Below are 21,898 nucleotides of genomic sequence, written 5' to 3'. Positions count from 1 at the left end.
CTCTAACACTGACACATATCAGCGGATCCGGAATCAGATTAAGGAAACAATTTTGCACAGCTCAAACAGTCGTCTTCGAATCAGATGTCCGTCGATAATGTAGAACCATCAACTCATGCAGAACTTTTTTATGGTAATGAAAATAGTTTTGTTGATTTTATTGTTGTATATCAGTAGATGCTGGCTTTACTTAGTACGGACGACTAAAGCTTCTATTGGTGTAAGGAAAGTCCACCAAGGATGGTACCTGTATCCGATGGCTTTGTCCAGAAGCCCCTTCGCCTCCAGAGCACTGCCTTTCTTCCTCAGGAGGACTGCCAAGTTGATCAATGCAGCCATGTAGCGCTTATTCGACCTGGGGAAACATGGAGCTTTAATCATTTAGCAATTACTAAACTCAGCACATCAAGCAAATGGAACGTGAGTGTTGAAGCTAGTGTATCAAGGATCATCTACCTGGGTTGATGTTCTGGCTTAACCTAGTGAGGCCAGTGCACGTGTAATAATCCAATGAATAATCCAATCGCTCGGGTGGATTTCCCTGTAGACACATATATATTCGGTCGACTCTACTACTCAACCATATCAATGGATCCTGAATCGGATTAAGGATGTAATAGTCGTCTTGCAAGGAGGGGTTCTTGGAGACGTGCAGAAATGTTTTATGGTAATGAAGTGAAGTTGTACATCAAAGATGGTTGTTTTAGATGTTGGCTTTACTCAGTACATATTATAACATAATGCTTCTATGTGATTAAAGAAAGTCCAGCAGGGACGGTACCCGTGACCAATGGCTCTGTCCAGAAGTTCCTTGGCTTCCACTGCATTGCCTTTGTCCGTCAGGATGATCGCCAGGTTGATCAATGCAGCGTTGTAATGCGGATGCAATCTGAGGAAACATGATGCTGTCATATGTTCAAAAGAACACCCTCAACACATCAAGCGAATGACGGGGCTGTGGGGTAGCCTAATGGTTACAGCTTCCACTCGTCATGCGGAAGGCCCTGGTACAATGTGTCCCCTGCTGTGATGCTATTGGAATATTGCTAAAAGCGGCGTAAGACTCACTCAAGCGAATAACACAGGTGTAAAATGGTGAACTGGGGCCAATGTACTTGGGTAAACCTAGTGAGGCTAGTACACTTGTAAAATGGTGCCTGAATGTCGCCGCACTTTGTAATATTCCAACAATATTCCGGCGTCACCAATCAAATCACCTTGTGAAGATTACACATACTCCCCCAACTATGGGTTGTCGTAAGAGACGACCTACTGGATAGGGTGGTCTGTGGATTGCATGTCATCGTACCCCGACGACGTGGGTTTGTGTTCACAATATCAATCACTGGATTGTCTGCCGACTCGGGCATTTACAGGCCGTTGTTAAATGAGTGGAATATTTCTGAGTGTTGCTTTAAACAGCAAACAAAGACCAAATAATCCAGTCATTATAAAGCAAACTGTGGCTGTTAGCGCAAGCAAAGAGTTAGCATCATATACGATGACATACCAGCCAATTAAACACATCATTGTTCTGAAATATAATTTAAAACGACACTTGTGTAAATTAGGATAGTATATACATTTATGTCGTTATGAAGGCATTATATTCCTCTCAATACTTACTTCAAAGTTAGTCTGAATTCATCAATACCAATGTCAGTATTTTCGTACTTTATCACGTTTCCAATGTTGAAGTGAATCTGTAAATACATTAACACAATGTTAGGGGCTAGACGGGTCGAAGGCGCCGACGTTGGCTGTACAGAGTTGCGTCCCTTGGACACCCCAGAAACCTATGATGGTCTTATCGAATCCATTTTGTCATAATTGTGTTTCTTGATTTGTCAGCATAATAGTTGTGCCCCGGCCGCCACTAAATGTCTGAGATGTGGACAAGTTCAAGACTTGACATCCACATTAAGCTGACAGGCTGCAATATTATTGTGAACCACCTTCACTTACAAACTCACTCAACTATTAGTGACGAGACATATAAAATGTCGTTACAATCAGGAGATAATGATATCGTAACTCTTAGTTTGCCACCTGTTTGGAAAAGCGTATTACCTTACGTACAAACGTGGCCATGGTATAGTAATATTATATTATATATACACAAAGAACTAATTAAGCACCCATTGAAATAAAACAAGATTGGATGAGCTCCGATCTTAACCCTTTGAAGCATATCTGGGACATGATCGTCGTGTGCAACAAAGGGAACCTCTTGTGCAGAACCTGTCCCAATTGGAAGCTGCTTTACACGAGGGATGGCGCAGACTGTCCCTTCAGATGATAAGGAGGCTGACAGGGGGTATAAGGAAGAGAGTGCTGGCTGTCATACACATGGAGGTTACAGTCGGTTTTGACCTTGAATCGTGTAAGACACGGAAATGACATTTTGAAGGTTCACATTCACCAAAAAAATTAACATCAAACCTACCCTAGCATTCAGGGGACAGACTTTGGCTCCTGATGTGTAAATTGACATTTTCGTTTTGAAGTCCTGGCTCCTCTGAAATGATATGTTCATATATCAGCTTTGACTTCCATCTTCCAACCATTTGTCCATCAAGATGGTTTCTACATAAGGAGCTGTTGACGCGTCAGTGTTTGATTTGTTACTGATGTTTATAGGACGAGAGCGCACATAATCATCTATCATCTATTACTGAAAAGAAAGACTCACCTCGATCGATCGAAGAACAAATAGCAGTATGAGGACAATAAACCCGGCCGACAGCCCCTATAGAACAGAAATACTTTTATTAAAACTTGTAAAAATTAAAATTGATTCCAAACTATTTTGTTTCAAATCGATAGATTCTTCGAGGAATTTAAAACTACTGCAAAAACCAAAACTACTGAAATGTGCTTGCCATTACTGATAAAATTTGGTGAAGATAGCATTTGATACTATTAAACGATGTTGATAATAGATTTTTAATATTTAGTGAAAATACAGGCAAAATAAAAGCATGCCTATTTTGACACAGGGCACAAAGACATTCAGGTCTACTTGACCAATCCAATACCACGTCATACAACGGACTGTGATACTGCATGGATTAACTGTTGTAAGAAAGCCTAAAGCTGCTGCATACAATGTATTTTTTCAGACTTTCTCGTTGCTCGGTGCTTGGGAGTATTTTCTTGTTATTTCAATAGTTTTCTCGTTAATTCAATTATGTTATCGTTTTTAGAGAAACTTGAAGTGACTTAAAAATACTGAAGCAGAGAGGAATTAATCGAAGCAACGAGAAAATTAGCTGTAAAACGCAGCAAAAATGCATTCGTTTGTTTACAAACAACATCGTACAGCTGTAATACTGCTGAATCAAATATATTCTCATGATATAAACACAACTGTACAATCGATTCTGCATTTAGCAGAAATTTCAAATGGATGTGGAAATGGTTTTGTCGCTGCGATTTACTGTTACCCGAGTAGCGTTATGTATCTAGTATATGTATAACACATATCACGCATTTATGAAGACATGTCTTGCAGGGGACGCAGTTTCCTTTGGCTCTGACCTTATATGATCACCATGATAACTGGTACCGAGAAACACACATTTCTACGTAATATTAATTGACTAAAAGTAACAACATTTAGTCTACAGTGTCATTTGAAACAGACAATTATCCTGTGAAACGAATCTTCATGCAAGAGAAAAATTAAAACTGATTGAATATCGACCCCACAAGTGCGACACAACATGCACCAAACATAAATGAAAGGAACCAGAGTGTACATAACACCTAATCTGAACTATCAGCTGTTGTCGTAACACCACCCCCTTAAACAATTGTACGAACGTAACCATTTGTCATTTTATGCAGTGCCTTTGGTAGACTTTCACTTCACAGGTGTAAATTGACCCGTGAAGAACTTGTCTTCAGCAACCAGTGTTGGTCGCAAGAGACAAATGTCGGGCATGCTGACTTTGTTGACACTTGTCAGTGCATCCAAATTGCGTAGATCGATGCTCCTGCTGTTGATCACTGGATTGTCTGGTTGTGCGGCGTTGAATAAACAAACAACACATGTAAATTTGAAAACATACACCAGTTCGGACGAAGGTTCCCTTTTGCCCATGTCTCGATTTGAATGTATGTAACGACTCATTCAGCCTCACAATGGCTGTCTGTAGGTATTCCAGACAAGGCCAGACAAAGCAAGGAATGGCATCCTGAGTATCCATCTAAACAAATGATGACGTACATCAAACCAAATCAACAAGCCAGACACCACGACCCCATTTGACGTCTCTTACGACGGCACTGGTTATTGAAAATAAATTCTTATCCGAATCTTACCGGACGTTTTCAGAAATAAAATGATTAACAGTCGAATTCCCCGTGATCAGTGGATTTCACATCTTCAAAGGTCCACGGGGCACTTTGGTAGCTTACCTTCTTGGTTGTGGAATGAGCATGAAGACAGATCTGTCTGGCCCCGAGCACCACCAACATACCGAAGCCAGCACAGGACAGGTACAGAATCCTCTCTGCGATGACGAAACCCACACGGAAAAACAGGTTGCTGGCTGGCAGGAAGGGAATACCTAATACTGCCAGCGACGTGATCAGGATCCTGAATATAGAAGTCTAAATATTAGTGCATTCTTATGTTAAACGTCTGAAGTTAACGTGGGTCTCTCCCTACAAACCAATCTCAGCTGGAACTCCCATATATTAACATAGGCTTACTTTGTAACGCTTTGAGTGTTCGGTATCTCCAAACTAAACCATAAAAATACTGCAAGGCTACTAAGAATGAAATAGTTTCAATCAGTTCCTGACACTGAACAGGTCCCTTTAAATGCTTGACAAACACACTTCAAAAACATTTTCCAAACGTTTTAATCGGATTAGAAATATCTTAATGCCCTTAAAACGTCTTCGTAATGCATTGCAATTTGAAACCGATCTGTAAGAAGTTCAAACAATTAGTTTACCATCTTACGCAGGAAAAATGCGGGCTCTATCTGGATCATATGAACTACGTATGTATATACTTTAAAAAACATTTTTTCAAAATCTGAAATGTGGAAATTCGTGAAATTCGTGGAAATTCGTCTAAATAGGTTCTGTCAGCTCCCCCAATTTTGCACAGAGTTATGTAGAACGATTTTCTATGCCTAAGTCATCTATATCAAATCATGTATCCACCTTTGATCTCTGTTCATTTCACCATGGCAACAACGATGAAACAAAAACCCAAACCCGGTCCAGAGAGCTATGACCACTAGGGTTCTTGGATCAGCCAATGAGGTGATGACAGGTATACAACCCATCGCCCAATCACAACACAGCCACCATGGATTCAACAGCAGCCAGGTGTTGATGGCATAAAGGTAGTTGTAGTTTAAAACCTGAAAAAGTACGTATTACATATACATTAATAAATACTCATTACATATAAGGCAGGCAAAGAAATAACAAAGTATTCAACTTGGAATTTTTCTTTGCACAAGCGGTAACTTCCAGGTGATTGCCTAGGATGAGGAGTTCGTTCATGTATCATATTATTTCCAAAATTGTGTACCGTTTGTAGTGATCCGTTTGTAACATACTCGGTCGTCTGTTATTGTCGGATCTTGATCTTGGCACAGGATAGTGATTGTGAAGAAAAGGGCAACTACATCGAGATTACCTTGATTTGATAAAGACCAGCAGTGTTGTCTAGATCCTTCTTAGGGGAAATATTTCTCTCAATTTGAACTTCCTCACGAATGCCTCTCTATAAGCAAGACCTATTGTTGAATGCCTCTCTATTAGCGAGACCTATTGTTGAATGCCTCTCAATTAGCGAGACCTATTGATGAATGTCTATCTATTAGCGAGACCTATTGATGAATGCCTCTCTATTAGCGAGACCTATTGATGAATGCCTCTCTATTAGCGAGACCTATTGATGAATGCCTCTCTATTAGCGAGACCTATTGATGAATGCCTCTCTATTAGCGAGACCTATTGATGAATGTCTATCTATTAGCGAGACCTATTGATGAATGCCTCTCTATTAGCGATACCTATTGATGAATGCCTCTCTATTAGCGAGACCTATTGATGAATGTCTCTCTATTTACGAGACCTATTGATGAATGTCTCTCTATTAGCGAGACCTATTGATGAATGCCTCTCTATTAACGAGACCTATTGATGAATTTCTCTCTATTAGCGAGACCTATTGATGAATGCCTCTCTATTAACGAGACCTATTGATGAATGTCTATCTATTAGCGAGACCTATTGATGAATGCCTCTCTATTAGCGAGACATATTGATCAATGTCTCTCTATTAACGAAACCTATTGATCAATGTCTATCTATTAGCGAGACCTATTGATGAATGCCTCTATTAACGAGACCTATTGATGAATGTCTCTCTATTTAGCGAGAATGCCTCCTAGCGAGACCTATTGATGAATGCCTCTCTATATGATGAAATTAGCGAGACCTATTAGCGAGACCTATTGATGAATGATTGATGATGAATGTCTATCTATTAGCGAGACCTATTGATGAATGCCTCTCTATTAGCGAGACCTATTGATGAAATGACCCTATCTATTAGCGAGACCTACCTTGATGAATGCCTCCTATTCTATTAGCGAGACCTATTGATGAATCTCTCTATTAGACCTATTGATGAGACCTATTGAGACCTATTGATGAATGTCTCTCTATTAGCGAGACCTATTGATGAATGCCTCTCTATTAGCGAGACCTATTGATGAATGCCTCTCTATTAGCGAGACCTATTGATGAATGCCTATCTATTAGACCTATTGATGAATGAGACCTATTGATGAATGCCTCTTTATTAGCGAGACCTATTGATGAATGTCTCTCTATTAGCGAGACCTATTGATGAATGTCTATCTATTAGCGAGACCTATTGATGAATGCCTCTCTATTAGCGAGACCTATTGATGAATGCCTCTCTATTAGCGAGACCTATTGATGAATGTCTCTCTATAAGCGAGACCTATTGATGAATGCCTCTCTATTAGCGAGACCTATTGATGAATGTCTATCTATTAGCGAGACCTATTGATGAATGCCTCTCTACTAGCGAGACCTATTGATGAATGCCTCTCTATAAGCGAGACCTATTGATGAATGCCTCTCTATTAGCGAGACCTATTGATGAATGTCTATCTATTAGCGAGACCTATTGATGAATGTTTATCTATTAGCGAGACCTATTGATGAATGTCTATCTATTAGCGAGACCTATTGATGAATGTTGATGAAGAGACCTATTGATGAATCTCTCTATTAGCGAGACCTATTGATGAATGTCTCTCTATTAGCGAGACCTATTGATGAATGCCTCTCTATTAACGAGACCTATTGATGAATGTCTATCTCTTAGCGAGACCTATTGATGAATGCCTCTTTATTAACGAGACCTATTGGTGAATGTCTATCTATTAGCGAGACCTATTGATGAATGCCTCTTTATTAACGAGACCTATTGATGAATGTCTCTCTGAATCTATCTATTAGAGACCTATTGATGAATGCCTCTCTATTAGCGAGACCTATTGATGAATGACCTATTCTGAATCTATTAGCGAGACCTATTGATGAATGCCTCTCTATTAGCGAGACCTATTGATGAATGCCTCTCTATTAGCGAGACCTATTGATGAATGCCTCTCTATTAGCGAGACCTATTGATGAATGCCTATCTATTAGCGAGACCTATTGATGAATGTCTATCTATTAGCGAGACCTATTGATGAATGTCTATCTATTAGCGAGACCTATTGATGAATGCCTCTTTATTAGCGAGATCTATTGATGAATGTCTATCTATTAGCGAGACCTATTGATGAATGCCTCTTTATTAGCGAGACCTATTGATGAATGCCTCTCTATTAGCAAGACCTATTGATGAAAGCCTCTCTATTAGCGAAACCTATTGATGAATGCCTCTCTATTAGCGAGACCTATTGATGAATGTCTATCTATTAGCGAGACCTATTGGTGAATGTCTATCTATTAGCGAGACCTATTGATGAATGCCTCTCTATTAGCGAGACCTATTGATAAAGGCCTCTCTATTAGCGAGACCTATTGATGAATGCCTCTCTATTAGCGAGACCTATTGATGAATGTCTATCTATTAGCGAGACCTATTGATGAATGTCTATCTATTAGCGAGACATATTGATGAATGCCTCTCTATTAGCGAGACCTATTGATGAATGCCTCTCTATTAGCGAGACCTATTGATGAATGCCTCTCTATTAACGAGACCTATTGATGAATGTCTCTCTATTAGCGAGACCTATTGATGAATGCCTCTCTATTAACGAAACCTATTGATGAATGTCTATCTATTAGCGAGACCTATTGATGAATGCCTCTCTACTAGCGAGACCTATTGATGAATGCCTCTCTATAAGCGAGACCTATTGATGAATGCCTCTCTATTAGCGAGACCTATTGATGAATGTCTCTCTATTAGCGAGACCTATTGATGAATGTCTATCTATTAGCGAGACCTATTGATGAATGTCTATCTATTAGCGAGACCTATTGGTGAATGTCTATCTTTTAGCGAGACCTATTGATGAATGCCTCTCTATTAGCGAGACCTATTGATGAATGTCTCTCTATTAGCGAGACCTATTGAATGAATGCCTCTCTATTAACGAGACCTATTGAAGAATGTCTCTCTATTAACAATACCTATTGATGAATGCCTCTCTATTAGTGAGACCTATTGATGAATGCCTCTCTATTAGCGAGACCTATTGATGAATGCGTCTCTATTAGCGAGACCTATTGATGAATGCCTCTCTATCAGCGAGACCTATTGATGAATGTCTCTCTATTAGCGAGACCTATTGATGAATGCCTCTCTATTAGCGAGACCTATTGATGAATGTCTCTCTATTAGCGAGACCTATTGATGAATGCCTCTCTATTAACGAGACCTATTGAAGAATGTCTATCTATTAGCGAGACCTATTGATGAATGCCTCTTTATTAACTAGACCTATTGATGAATGTCTATCTATTAGCGAGACCTATTGATGAATGCCTCTCTATTAGCGAGATCTATTGATGAATGGCTCTCTATTAGCGAGACCTATTGATGAATGCCTCTCTATAAGCGAGACCTATTGATGAATGTCTATCTATTAGCGAGACCTATTGATGAATGTCTATCTATTAGCGAGACCTATTGATGAATGTCTATCTATTAGCGAGATCTCTTGATGAATGTCTATCTATTGGCGAGACCTATTGATGAATGCCTCTCTATTAGCGAGACCTATTGATGAATGCCTCTCTATTAGCAAGACCTATTGATGAATGCCTCTCTATTAGCGAGACCTATTGATGAATGCCTCTCTATAAGCGAGACCTATTGATGAATGCCTCTCTATTAGCGAGACCTATTGATGAATGTCTATCTATTAGCGAGACCTTATGATGAATGTCTATCTATTAGCGAGACCTATTGATGAATGCCTCTCTATTAGCGAGACCCATTGATGAATGCCTCTCTATTAGCGAGACGTATTGATGAATGCCTCTCTATTAGCGAGACCTATTGATAAAGGCCTCTCTATTAGCGAGACCTATTGATGAATGCCTCTCTATTAGCGAGACCTATTGATGAATGTCTATCTATTAGCGAGACCTATTGATGAATGTCTATCTATTAGCGAGACATATTGATGAATGCCTCTCTATTAGCGAGACCTATTGATGAATGCCTCTCTATTAGCGAGACCTATTGATGAATGTCTATCTATTAACGAGACCTATTGATGAATGTCTCTCTATTAGCGAGACCTATTGATGAATGCCTCTCTATTAGCGAGACCTATTGATGAATGTCTATCTATTAGCGAGACCTATTGATGAATGCCTCTCTACTAGCTAGACCTATTGATGAATGCCTCTCTATAAGCGAGACCTATTGATGAATGCCTCTCTATTAGCGAGACCTATTGATGAATGTCTCTCTATTAGCGAGACCTATTGATGAATGTCTATCTATTAGCGAGACCTATTGATGAATGTCTATCTATTAGCGAGACCTATTGGTGAATGTCTATCTATTAGCGAGACCTATTGATGAATGCCTCTCTATTAGCGAGACCTATTGATGAATGTCTCTCTATTAGCGAGACCTATTGATGAATGCCTCTCTATTAACGAGACCTATTGAAGAATGTCTCTCTATTAGCAATACGTATTGATGAATGCCTCTCTATTAGTGAGACCTATTGATGAATGCCTCTCTATTAGCGAGACCTATTGATGAATGCGTCTCTATTAGCGAGACCTATTGATGAATGCCTCTCTGAAAGCGAGACCTATTGATGAATGTCTATCTATTAGCGAGACCTATTGATGAATGTCTCTCTATTAGCGAGACCTATTGATGAATGCCTCTCTATCAGCGAGACCTATTGATGAATGTCTGTCTATTAGCGAGACCTATTGATGAATGTCTATCTGTTAGCGAGACCTATTGACTTCCTGACTGATGCGTTCTGATGACATGGGGGTTCATTTACCCTCAAATTCGTTATCGATACGCTGGACAGTACTCACTTTCGATATAGTGCCATTGACCAAGGAATGTGGATTGTCTTCAGAAGCGAATGTCGGTGTTGAAAATCCCATGATACCTATTCGAGTAGCCAGGAGTAACACGCCGGTCAGGAAGAGGATGAGGTGACGTTTGAGGAGGCCCTTGACCCACAGAACCATTTTCTGTAGTAGTAAGTGAGTGAGTGAGTTTAGTTTTACGCCGCTTTTAGCCAGTAATATCACGGCGGGGGAGACCAGAAAGGGGATTCACACATTGTACACATGCCCTTGACCCACAGAACCATTCTCTGTAGTAGTAAGCGGAACATGTAACAACCGTATTCTAAGCAGATTGTATGATATATCAAGTGTCATTGTAAGTGAGTGAATTGGTTGGGACTACCATTGTTCAGAACAGCACATATGTTGTGAAATACCAAATCAAATTAACGAGCTTAATAATTTCATTCACAACTTTACTAAGTGCAAATTCTGTTTCAAGTGAATAATGGACGATTTGAAAAACACCCAATGGATCTTTTGGGGATGAATGTTAAAACCCACGTGTTAAAATTGTTTGGTTTATTTGATTTTTTTAATATATGCATCTGTTAACATAACAACTGAAATATTATCCTGAAATAAATAACACTATTTCTCTGCACGCAGTTATAAGGTGGCACTTGTATCTTACTTGTATATAATCCTTTATCTCATTCCTTCTGTCCTCACCTTATCTCTGACACGAACTTTCTTATACGTCAGCAACTGCATGGGATGGACCCTGCAGACCACGACGATGTCATACACACTACATATGCCCTGTTAACACGAGGCGAAGTTATGGGTAATACATGTTACTCATCTAAACGTTGATGCATCTTCACACTAGCATACTAAAAGTTCTTACTAACATTGGGTAAAGAATTCAGAGGTTCAGCTGGCCCATATTTCATTATTGTATTTTCAATTATGTGTCAATCAAAACATATTTTTTAAAACAAATGGCATAAGAATAAAAAGTGTTTGAATTGTGAAATTCATCACATGGTTAATTGGAAATTTTCAACGTTGTTTTCTCGTTACTTTGTTGAACAGCCCATTGGCTTGCAAGGTGACGACTATAAGACTGAGTGCATACTTACTATGACAGTGATGCCCTGCTCCTTGCAGAAGGTGGACATGACACATAGACACATACTGGCCAGTATAGACACCATGGAGAAGGACTCGGGGCGGTAAGTAACCAGACATGAAGCTGAAATCAGAAAGATCCATGACATGACACACAGACACATACTGGCCAGTATAGACACCAGGGAGATGGACTCGGGACGGTAGCTGACCAAGCATGAAGCTGAAATCAGAAAGATCCATGACATGACACACAGACACATACTGGCCAGTATAGACACCAGGGAGAAGGACTCGGGACGGTAAGTGACCAGGCATGAAGCTGAAATCAGAAAGATCCATGACAGAAAGATCCATGACACCAGGAGAAGGACACACAGACACATACTGGCATGACAGTACAGAGACACTGGCCAGTATAGACACTAGGGAGAAGGACTCGGGACGGTAGCTGACCAAGCATGAAGCTGAAATGAGAAAGATCCATGACATGACACATAGACACATACTGGCCAGTATAGACACCAGGGAGAAGGACTCGGGACGGTAGCTGACCTGTGATGAAGCGGAAATCAGAAAGATCCATGACACGACACACAGACACATACTGGCTAGTACAGACACCATGGAGATGGACTCAGGGCGGTAGCCTGTTATCATTGATGTTGTCCAAGCATATGCCACAACAATGGACCAAAGGAAAACATGAAGCTGTTGAATGTCTTTTAGTAAGTGCTCGTTGTTGTCATTGGTGGAAAGGACACACTGAAAATGAGGACACAGAATAGGAAGACACCCATTCGTTACGACAAACTGTCCTCCAACATGACTCGAGAGACAGTTGCAAATATCGTACCACCACATTCATTGTGCTTTTATATAGCGGACAGCGGAGGAACTCTCATGAAACGTGTCAGTGTTTTAAAAAAACAGTTCATACAAATTCCTGTCTCGGTGATAACCCATGTTCCTCAATACAACCAAGGAAGCAGTTTATGTTCGGGGAAAGCTAGAATACTGATTATTAAAAACTAGAAGTATTTGGTTAAAGATATGTAATAATTATCACAAAAGGAATCCAGCTCAATGTTTCCACAAAACGTGTTTTTCTCTAAATGTATTCACCACAATCCCACATCTCGATTCCCTGATCCATGGAACATTCGGACTAAGCGTGGTGAGCACTGACAGAGCACGTCCAGCTTCAAAGTCTCAAGTCTTCTATTATAAAAAATAATGATGAAGGTTTCCTGAATGGATATTAACATATATTATCAGTATTGTAGCTAAAGTGAATATCAATTTGGCGAATAAAAACTAAGTGAAATTCTTTCTCTTACTGTTAACCGTAAACAGATAAAAAAAAATCCTTAATAACGTCGGTTCCAGACTTGTCCTCAAAGGCGTTTGCCGGAGTGTTCAGCTGTGATCTTTGGCTCTTCATGATCATTCCATAGAACAGTTCCTACACTCAGGGAATACTTAATGCGTCATGAAAGAATGCAATCAAATATATGTCGATTGTAAGTTACCGGGAGAGCGAGTTTAGGTTTCCAGCAATATCACTGCGGGGGGACACCAGAGATGGGCTTCACGCATTGTACCCATGTGGGGAATCGAACCCGGGTCTTTAGCGTGACGAGCACTAGGCTGCCCCACCGCCCCCTATTGGAAGTAACAAATACACTTATAATTCTGTGCTTCACGTTTTGGTCAATATCTTTGGTTTATTAATGTTTCAAATTCCTGTTATGGGATATTCGACGGTAAAGTAAAACTTGTATTACAACACATCAGACTTACGTGAGATACAGGCCCTGGCGTACAGCAGGAACGACAGAAGGAAGGTTAAGGCACACAGCAGGTCAGCCCGACCCACGATCCCTGCTACCTGGAACAGGTGGATATGAAGAGATTAAAAAATAGGATATGTCTATGATTACAACTGTACAATTGCCACTTGTAACCAATTGGTATTAAGGGATTAAATAGTATAGCGACACCATCCATTATTAAAAATATCCGAATGACTTGCAATTTTAGTTTGTCATCCACGTCCCAAGCTATTGTACCACAATAATTAATTGGAGTACAAGTAGCAGTGTCTACTCACGCTTTCAGTGTGAATGGGATGCACAGCAAACAACACAGCACACAGGAGAGCAGCTCGGGGCGAGGCAAACACCGGCCTGGCAGATTCCTGGTCCACCTGGTAACCAGACATGAGGACAGAGAATACTGCCAGAAAGATGACCGACACCAAGCCGTGCAGGACGATGTTGACAACGTGGAAGCCCCGAGGATGTAGTCCACCTGCCAGTGCGTAGTTCCACCTTGAATGAAGAATATCTGATGAAAGTTTGAATGTTCTTTTGTATAAGTGTGATTCATGCATTCTGTATTACTGAAAATCACGGGAGAACCTTGTATTATCTTCGCTGCTACTGTGGTATTGCTTCAGTCTGGTAACGGCGAAGGGCGCCAAGGATGGGCTCCACATAATTTAGGGGAATTGAACAATGTCTTAGGCATGAACAACAAACAGTATAACTATTGCGCTAATATGTTACAAGCTGGTCGCTTTCATAGTGCAAGTACGCCGTAGCTAAACATGAATTTCCCATCCAGACACATCTGTTTCCGATCAATCCTTGCTACCCCCAATGCACAGCGCCAGGCCACACGTGCCATTAACGCCTTGTTTCAATCTTCGACCAGGACTCTACCAACGAGGCTTGTGTGTCCAGATACAGGGACCAATGAACAGTTCACTCTAGCCCAGGTATATTATTTGAAGATTACGTCAGAACTATCTCACCCTTGGCTCACCTGAAGGTCATCACTGTGATAGGTCTGTAAGATTTGTGGCTTCTTTTGTCCAGGTCTTTCCCCCAAAAGTCATGAGCAAAAATATCGGCGAATGGGGTCGTAGGAAGTACGTCTTTGTTTTCGGTAATGGCTGGCCCGTCATCATACACAAACTCTCCATCGTGGCTGTTCGCGAAGCACAGCACCGCCAGACAGAAGACGAGGACAGATGCCACAGAGAATCTGAGTTTGGGTACAGGCAGCACATCGTCCCAGTCTGTCTCCTGGCTGCTGCATACATGGCCGTTGGTCTTAGAGGATCGAGGCATCAAACTGCTTATGACATCCATAACCAGTGTTTTGTGCTGCAGATAAAATGAAAAGTGTGTTTTGTGAATATTCCATACAATCATCATACGATGTTGAGCATTCTAAACTGCAAGTACAGTGTGTGTATCTATTGACTAATATAGCATGTATTTGCGGAATGAGATGGCTAAAACATTGGAGGAAAGATTTACCGAATATATAATAAAAAAGCCCGAAATTATGCAGGTCTCAAATGTTTTACTTTGGTGAAACCCACGAGCGGTGAAACCAATAAACACAAATGTGTGATGAAGGACGAGATATCACGTCTGTGGGGTCACAACCCTTCAATACGAGACTATTTTTAGAAACATGACACTTACATACGAGGGACGTGATATCACGTCTCCATGGTTGCAAGGTTGACATGGACCATTCAAGGGGAACATAACATATAACTCCATGTGAACCGATTTTTGTCAATACATCTTTATTCACTTTTATTAAAATACTCCAGACTGAAAGAGAAAATATTAAGTCGTCTTTAGCCCAGAAACATTTGAAATGCAGTTTTTTTTCTAAAAGGAGAAACGTAATTGAACTTACACAGCAGTGTGATAATTATGAAAATTTGTGACTACACTACGGTGGAAGAACAACCACAAGTTAGTAGATTTATGTCAGCACTTAGGATAATAGGGTCATGACATCCAAAGAACAATGAAACGAGTGTTACCTGTGGTAACAGTTATAAGATCAGTCAACAGTCAAAGAACATTGCTAACAATCAAACGTCAAACGTCGTAACAGTTACTCGCATCATCACGAATGGCAGATAGAACCTGGCTTGCAGTCCTATACGATTTTCCACGACCAGCCATTTAACGCTGCGTGGTCACCGAATGTCAAGGTCATATAGCACGTGGTTTTGACCAGGGGAGATAATCAAGTAAATCCTAAATAATGCACTGTTACAATGTACACGAACTGCATTCGAATTACGAGGATACACGGCTAGAAAACTGTGAAATATGTTTAGTATAAGTAGACGGGTTATCACGTCCATCGTATTGAAACATTGTAAAAGATCGGACGTAATATCTCGTCCATCGAATTCAGAGGCCACGGATGGAAAAATCTGGTCGTATGCAAGGGTTGTAGATGCCTGGACGTCATATCACGTCCTTAGGATATATGTGCATCTGTGAAAACTTTACGTCGTATGGAAAGAGTTAAAACAGAACCTGGGCCCTGTTCCTCAAAGCGATCGTAGCGCTACGACTGTCGTAAGTCTATTTTAAAGTATGGGAGTTACGATCATTTTAGGGTTACGATCGCTTTGAGGAACGGGGCCCAGGTGGGCATGATAATCGAACCCACGACTCGGCGTCGGGCATGAACCATTTCGTGAAGCAGAGGTTACACATATTTCTTTTTATTTTCTCTCCTTAATTTCCATGTTCAATGCATACACGTTTCCAGATCAATAGTTCTTACGCCTCAAACGCCTCCTTTTTTATCCAAAAGATTTCGTGTCATTTTGTCGTATAAAGCCAGGACAATCGTTTTGGCTTTCTGCATTGCCACGTTGTCCTAAACGATATATACACCACTAAAGCCACCAGAATATCAAACAGCCAGTTGTTACGAATATAGGATGCGGTCTTTTACCATTGCCGACATTTACTCACCTTGTCACGTGACGTGTCCCTGTTATAGCGCATCAGACATGGGAATCTAATTATTAATTGACAATCATGTGAATGATATTTATACCGCATGCTGTATCTGTATCACGTACGTGTAACTTGTGTTTGGAAATGTTGGCTGTCCCCAAAGAGTACAAACCCATTAACACAGAACATGAGCAAACAGCTGCCCTCCCCGATAACGTTGGTACTTACATGATATCTTCTTCACATAAAACAGGTCAAAGGGATACTGTAGATGTAAATTCAAGTCCATTCGTGCTAGTCCATTCAGTAGAGCACTTTCTTCCCAGTTCGTAGAGTGAAATATAGATTGTCGGCAACATGTGTGTCGTATCGACCGCACAGCTCGCCTCGCCTCATGTAATGCTGATGTCTGAGCAATACACTGTATTAGAGAGGTGCGTAGCCCTCCAAACACGTCGTTTTTTCACTGTATGTTAAATTTTAACTCACTCACTTTATGGGCATTGGACATTTTCTTGCCATATCGTTGTCATAACTGCCAGAAAACGTCGTTATCACGCCGCTTCCACATTGTCAATAAAACAACATCGCCTACCGGTATTATATTTCTCAGTTTCCATTGATCACATCTCACCGGAGTTAGACGCGGTGACTTCTGCCTTTCGGCGTACGTGTGTACAGTTTATACGAAAATTTGCATTTTTGTGTTGCACTTATTCAGCATCAAACGTGTTTGTTAGGTAATTTCGTAGCCAAAGCAGTACACATATCACAAATAACTAATATATTTGTTACCTCGATTCATATTTGCACATTCACCGAGAGTTCTATCTCCACAATAAACAACTATGATTTATGTCCCTTGAAATATGACGTCATTGGTGCCAAACTGAAAAACGGAATGTACTCATTCATTTCACGTTGTGCAGGTTATAGATGTGTGATTTGAAAAAACGTGTACATTGTACAAAATGTGTAACTACGTATACAAATTTTATAACATTCAACCTGTGTCTGTCGCCTTACCAACAGTATCTTCTTTTACCCAAACTAATACATACATGCATGTGGTCGATTGCAACGAAAAGTGTACACAGCTGGGTACAAGGTGTTCAAAATAGAATTGCTTGCACCTTGTAATTCTTTTTACCAATGTAAAGTCAACATATTTGCCTCTTATGAAAATCAGTTACCATCAATAATCTCTAAAAGTGACAATTTGGTGGATCAGTGAAACTGAAGGCTCATTTTCTAAATTACCTACAAATACCAACATCATACCTGGTATATCCTGTGATTAGATGGGTTATATGTTGCCTGACATCCAAATTCACTGTTGTTCTGCGTGCACAATATGTTAATGACTATAGAAACCATATCATGGTTTCTTTCATATTTTATAACCTCAAGCTTTACGAAAATAGAACCATTTTGGTACCTTTGTTTGATGTAAGTGAGATAGCACCACTTAGTGTTCTTTTCACAAACAAATCATTATTACATATCTATCTCATTCATCTGAGAGACAACGGGTGGAACTTTCGGTAAATATAACAAATTTGAAAATGCATCAATAATTAAATTTTGGGAGGAAGATAAAAGAAAATGTACTTGTAGGTAACAAATATCACGTAATTCCTTGTATTTCATAATGTTTATATATGACAAACTAAATCGTAGATGGTTTATTAACATATCGAACAGTTTGGAAATTGTTTTCTAACTGCATAGTACATGTAAATGAAGAAGGCTTTCTCTTTGTTTTGTCTCGTGTATGTCGGAAAGTAGCAATGTCATTTTAACTGATGGAAATATACTTCTCATCAAAAGTTTAGACTCACTAGAAACACTCACTATATGTTATGTGTGTGTGTGTGTGTGTGTGTGTGTGTGTGTGTGTGTGTGTGTGTGTGTGTGTGTTTTTATCATTTATTGAACTTATCACATTTAATAATCTTTTCAACATTACGAATTTGTTTTACCATACACCAGTTCATGTGTAAACAGTACCTTTAAACAGTATGGAATATTTTGCAAAATTTGGTTTAAAACAGTCGACTGTAGTAAGTGGCTATATTTACACTAGTGTGTCTAAACTGTTGATGAAAAGTATAGAAATTGAACTAAAATCATTACATCTGACATTTTATTTACCAAATGTTTCAACTGACATTTGTATTCAAAGAAAGCATATCACAAATGCTCAAAACGCTTGAACTATTACCATATACCATATACAATTATGTACAGATAAACATGTCACTAAAACAATACATTATACGTCTTACTGCGTATTATAATTACTGAACTATAACTTTAGCTTTAATTACCCATATTTTGCAATGACAATTGTTATTAGATAGACATTTACAGAAAGTTTTAACTACAAAAACGAGTTACCTACGAATAAGACAAACCTTTGACAAATCTAATTACTAAACCCATGCAACTTACTTCTACTACAGTCTCAATTCTCCCATGTTCGCAAGTGCATCGGTGACAGCCCTGAACAAGACATACAACTTCAAACACACTGACTGATGTTACCTACAAATTCGGAATGTTACCAACGAATCCATATATTACCTACGAATCTACCGTTTAGCCCGTGATATCATGCAAACTTTAATTTTTATCACCAAGAGCAACTTGTTTTCTGACATTTCAATCAAAAAGAATTCATTATATATCACTATAATAAAGTCTTAACCACGAACTGCAGTGCATCCCTGAATAGAACATTTTTATTGAACGTTCAGTTATGTAGCCATTTGGAATCCCAAGGAACCATTTTAATCTATTAATAGGCAGTACTGCGTACCTAATCAGTTTTATAATTTGCAATAATTGTCTTCAGTATAAATTATGTTATAGCAGCGTATTGTGTTCTCTATTTCATTTTGTTAACAACGAATACATGTGACCTACAAATGCCATGATCCACAACCGGGGAAATGCCAGCGGGACATCATGTCTTACCAATTTGAGCCCCCATGTCAATTCCACTTGCAGCCTGAGGCCTTTTTTACAATAATAAGACTTAAAACCTCACTAAAATTAAAGTTGGTTAGTTGTAACAGGTGTCATATGCATCCTATGTTATTATGACATGGGTTTATTTATATAATATTCTTGCAGACAATGTAAAATTCACCTAATCACCAATATGTTGTCTGGTCTCATCTATGATGACTTCCAAATGGAACACATGTCACGTGTTGTCATTCCACCAATCTATTTGAATGTGATCAGTTGTTGGTACTTGTAGGTAACATTGGGAGTTAAAATTTACTTACGAATACAGGTTATTTTGTGTGATATATTCGTAAAAACAGCACAGAAAATGTTCAGATGTAGCACACGTATATATTGTGGCCCTTTGCACTTGAACTTAGGATATCATTCATTATTGTGTTCATTTGTGGAAACAGTAACATATTTAATGGTATTTGTAGGCAACGTGATTTTTTTTTTTACTAGATCAGACTTTGATTTTCTAACATTTTTTTCAGATTATTACCTGTAAGAAATATTATGTAACGCCATTGCATTTGAGTACTTTACATATTCACACAGACGAGGTGTGGAAGATGCAAAATTGTCTTTGTTAAATACTGTATATAAACATTTGGATGTTGCTAAATCATTCCTATTTGTAGATTTCTCTTCAGCATTCAATATTTTTCAACCACATATTTCATTGCGGAAGCTCATGTCCATGAATGTCAACAGTAACATATTGCTGTGGGTTGAACAGTTTCTTACTGACAGGATGCAGTTTGTCAGGGTGAATTCATCTACATCATCTACTATAAAGACAAATACCGGTGCGCCACAGGGCTGTGTTCTATCACCTGTATTATTTATCTTGTACACCAATGACTGCATCAGCCGCTAATCTAATTGTCTAACGGTCAAGTATGCGGATGATGCAGCCCTGGTAGGGCTCATCGTGAATGAAGATGAACAGCATTATAGAGATGACAAAAGTGACTTTGTATCATGGTGTGAACATAATTATCTTCAAGTGAATGTGAAGAAAACTAAGGAACATATTAATGACTTCAGAACTAAGAAGAACACCAAGTTGCCAGTTATAATTAACAATGAACCTGTTGAAACCGTAAATGAATACAAGTAACTTGGTACATATATTGATAACAAACTGAATTTTAATGTAAACACAGATGCTATATTCAATAAGTGTCAACAAAGGTTACACTTCTTGCGCAAATTGACATCTTTCAATGTTAATCAATCAATTATGTGTCTTTTCTATCAGTGCTTTATACAGAGCGTTCTGGCTTTTTCTGTACAATGCTGGTATGGAACCTCGTCCCTTAAAAAGAGAAACCGTCTCACCAGAATAGTTTTATTAGCCAGTTCCTGTCAGTATTAATCTTTTAAATGATTCCTAGTGTTTGTCTTACCTTGTTAGCGTGTTACAGTACAACCAGAAATTATAAAAAAAATTAAAGATTGTAATTTTTTATATTTTTTTCACTCATTACTCACGTACTAAATGTGAATATTAGCAGAACATAACTCCAGATTCAAAGACAGGTGAACAGTTAATAGTTTGTCAAGTCACCATGGGCAGCAATGCAGGCTTCAATGCGGCGGGGCATACTACTGATCAAAGGAACTAGAAAGTCGTGGTCCATGCTCTCCCAATATCGGACCACCTCTTCTTTCATTTCAGCAACATTTGTCAGATTTTTCTTGTTGACACTTTCCTTCATAAGTCCCCAAACATTTTCTATTGGATTTAGGTCAGGGCTATAGCTTGGCCAATCTAATAATGTCACATTTAAGGTCCGAAACGAGGGCTGTGAATGCTTTGAACGATGTTTTGGGTCGTTGGCCTGCTGGAAAATCCAAACATTTCCATAGAACACATGAGCAGATGGATGTAAATGTCCCTCGGGAATATCTGTGTACCGCTCACTGTTCATATTCCCTTCAAATACACACAGGGGTGTGTGCCACCCCACACGTTACATTTCGGACTGTACTTTGGGCGCTGATACAACGGTTTTTCACTTTGTTTGGTCCAGAATTTCAGTGTATTAGGAAACAGCCACACAGAACTTTCATCTGAGAAAATCACATTGTCCCAGTTAAAATTTTAGCTGTAAGCACCAGTTCAACCTTCGCTCCTTTTGTTCAGGTTTCATGATCGGTGATGGAATTCCTTGACTTTTCTGCCAACCCATTGCATGCAGCTCAATTCTAATTGTCTTCTTACAGACAGCCACAGTTCCTCTATCAATCATATCCAGCCTTCAGTTTTCTAAACTCCTTCGTTTGTTTTTTAGAAACAAGAATACCAAGTCGCCTCCTGTCACGGACAGTCAATTTTCTGGGCCTACCTGCGCCTGCCTGGTGCT

The 21,898-nt window shown here is 39.4% G+C and overlaps 1 protein-coding gene across 1 annotated transcript in view; it reads right to left on the bottom strand.

Moving 5' to 3' along the window:
• LOC124277904 (protein O-mannosyl-transferase TMTC4-like) overlaps window positions 1-21,898 on the bottom strand; it is a 45,562-nt gene that overhangs the window by 2,078 nt on the left and 21,586 nt on the right. Inside the window, exons 10-14 of the mRNA XM_046713633.1 lie at window positions 2,693-2,749; window positions 2,447-2,518; window positions 1,627-1,703; window positions 782-889; window positions 248-355 (exon numbers count right to left, since the gene is read on the bottom strand). Coding sequence (XP_046569589.1) covers window positions 248-355; window positions 782-889; window positions 1,627-1,703; window positions 2,447-2,518; window positions 2,693-2,749 — 422 coding nt within the window. The remainder of the gene's footprint in view (window positions 1-247; window positions 356-781; window positions 890-1,626; window positions 1,704-2,446; window positions 2,519-2,692; window positions 2,750-21,898) is intronic.

The sequence above is a fragment of the Haliotis rubra genome, unplaced genomic scaffold (assembly GCF_003918875.1).
Source record: "Haliotis rubra isolate DU_JTF1 unplaced genomic scaffold, ASM391887v1 Scf106, whole genome shotgun sequence".
NCBI lineage: Eukaryota > Metazoa > Mollusca > Gastropoda > Lepetellida > Haliotidae > Haliotis > Haliotis rubra.
Note: the sequence above shows the minus strand (reverse complement) of the source record. Positions and strands in the feature narration are given on the sequence as shown.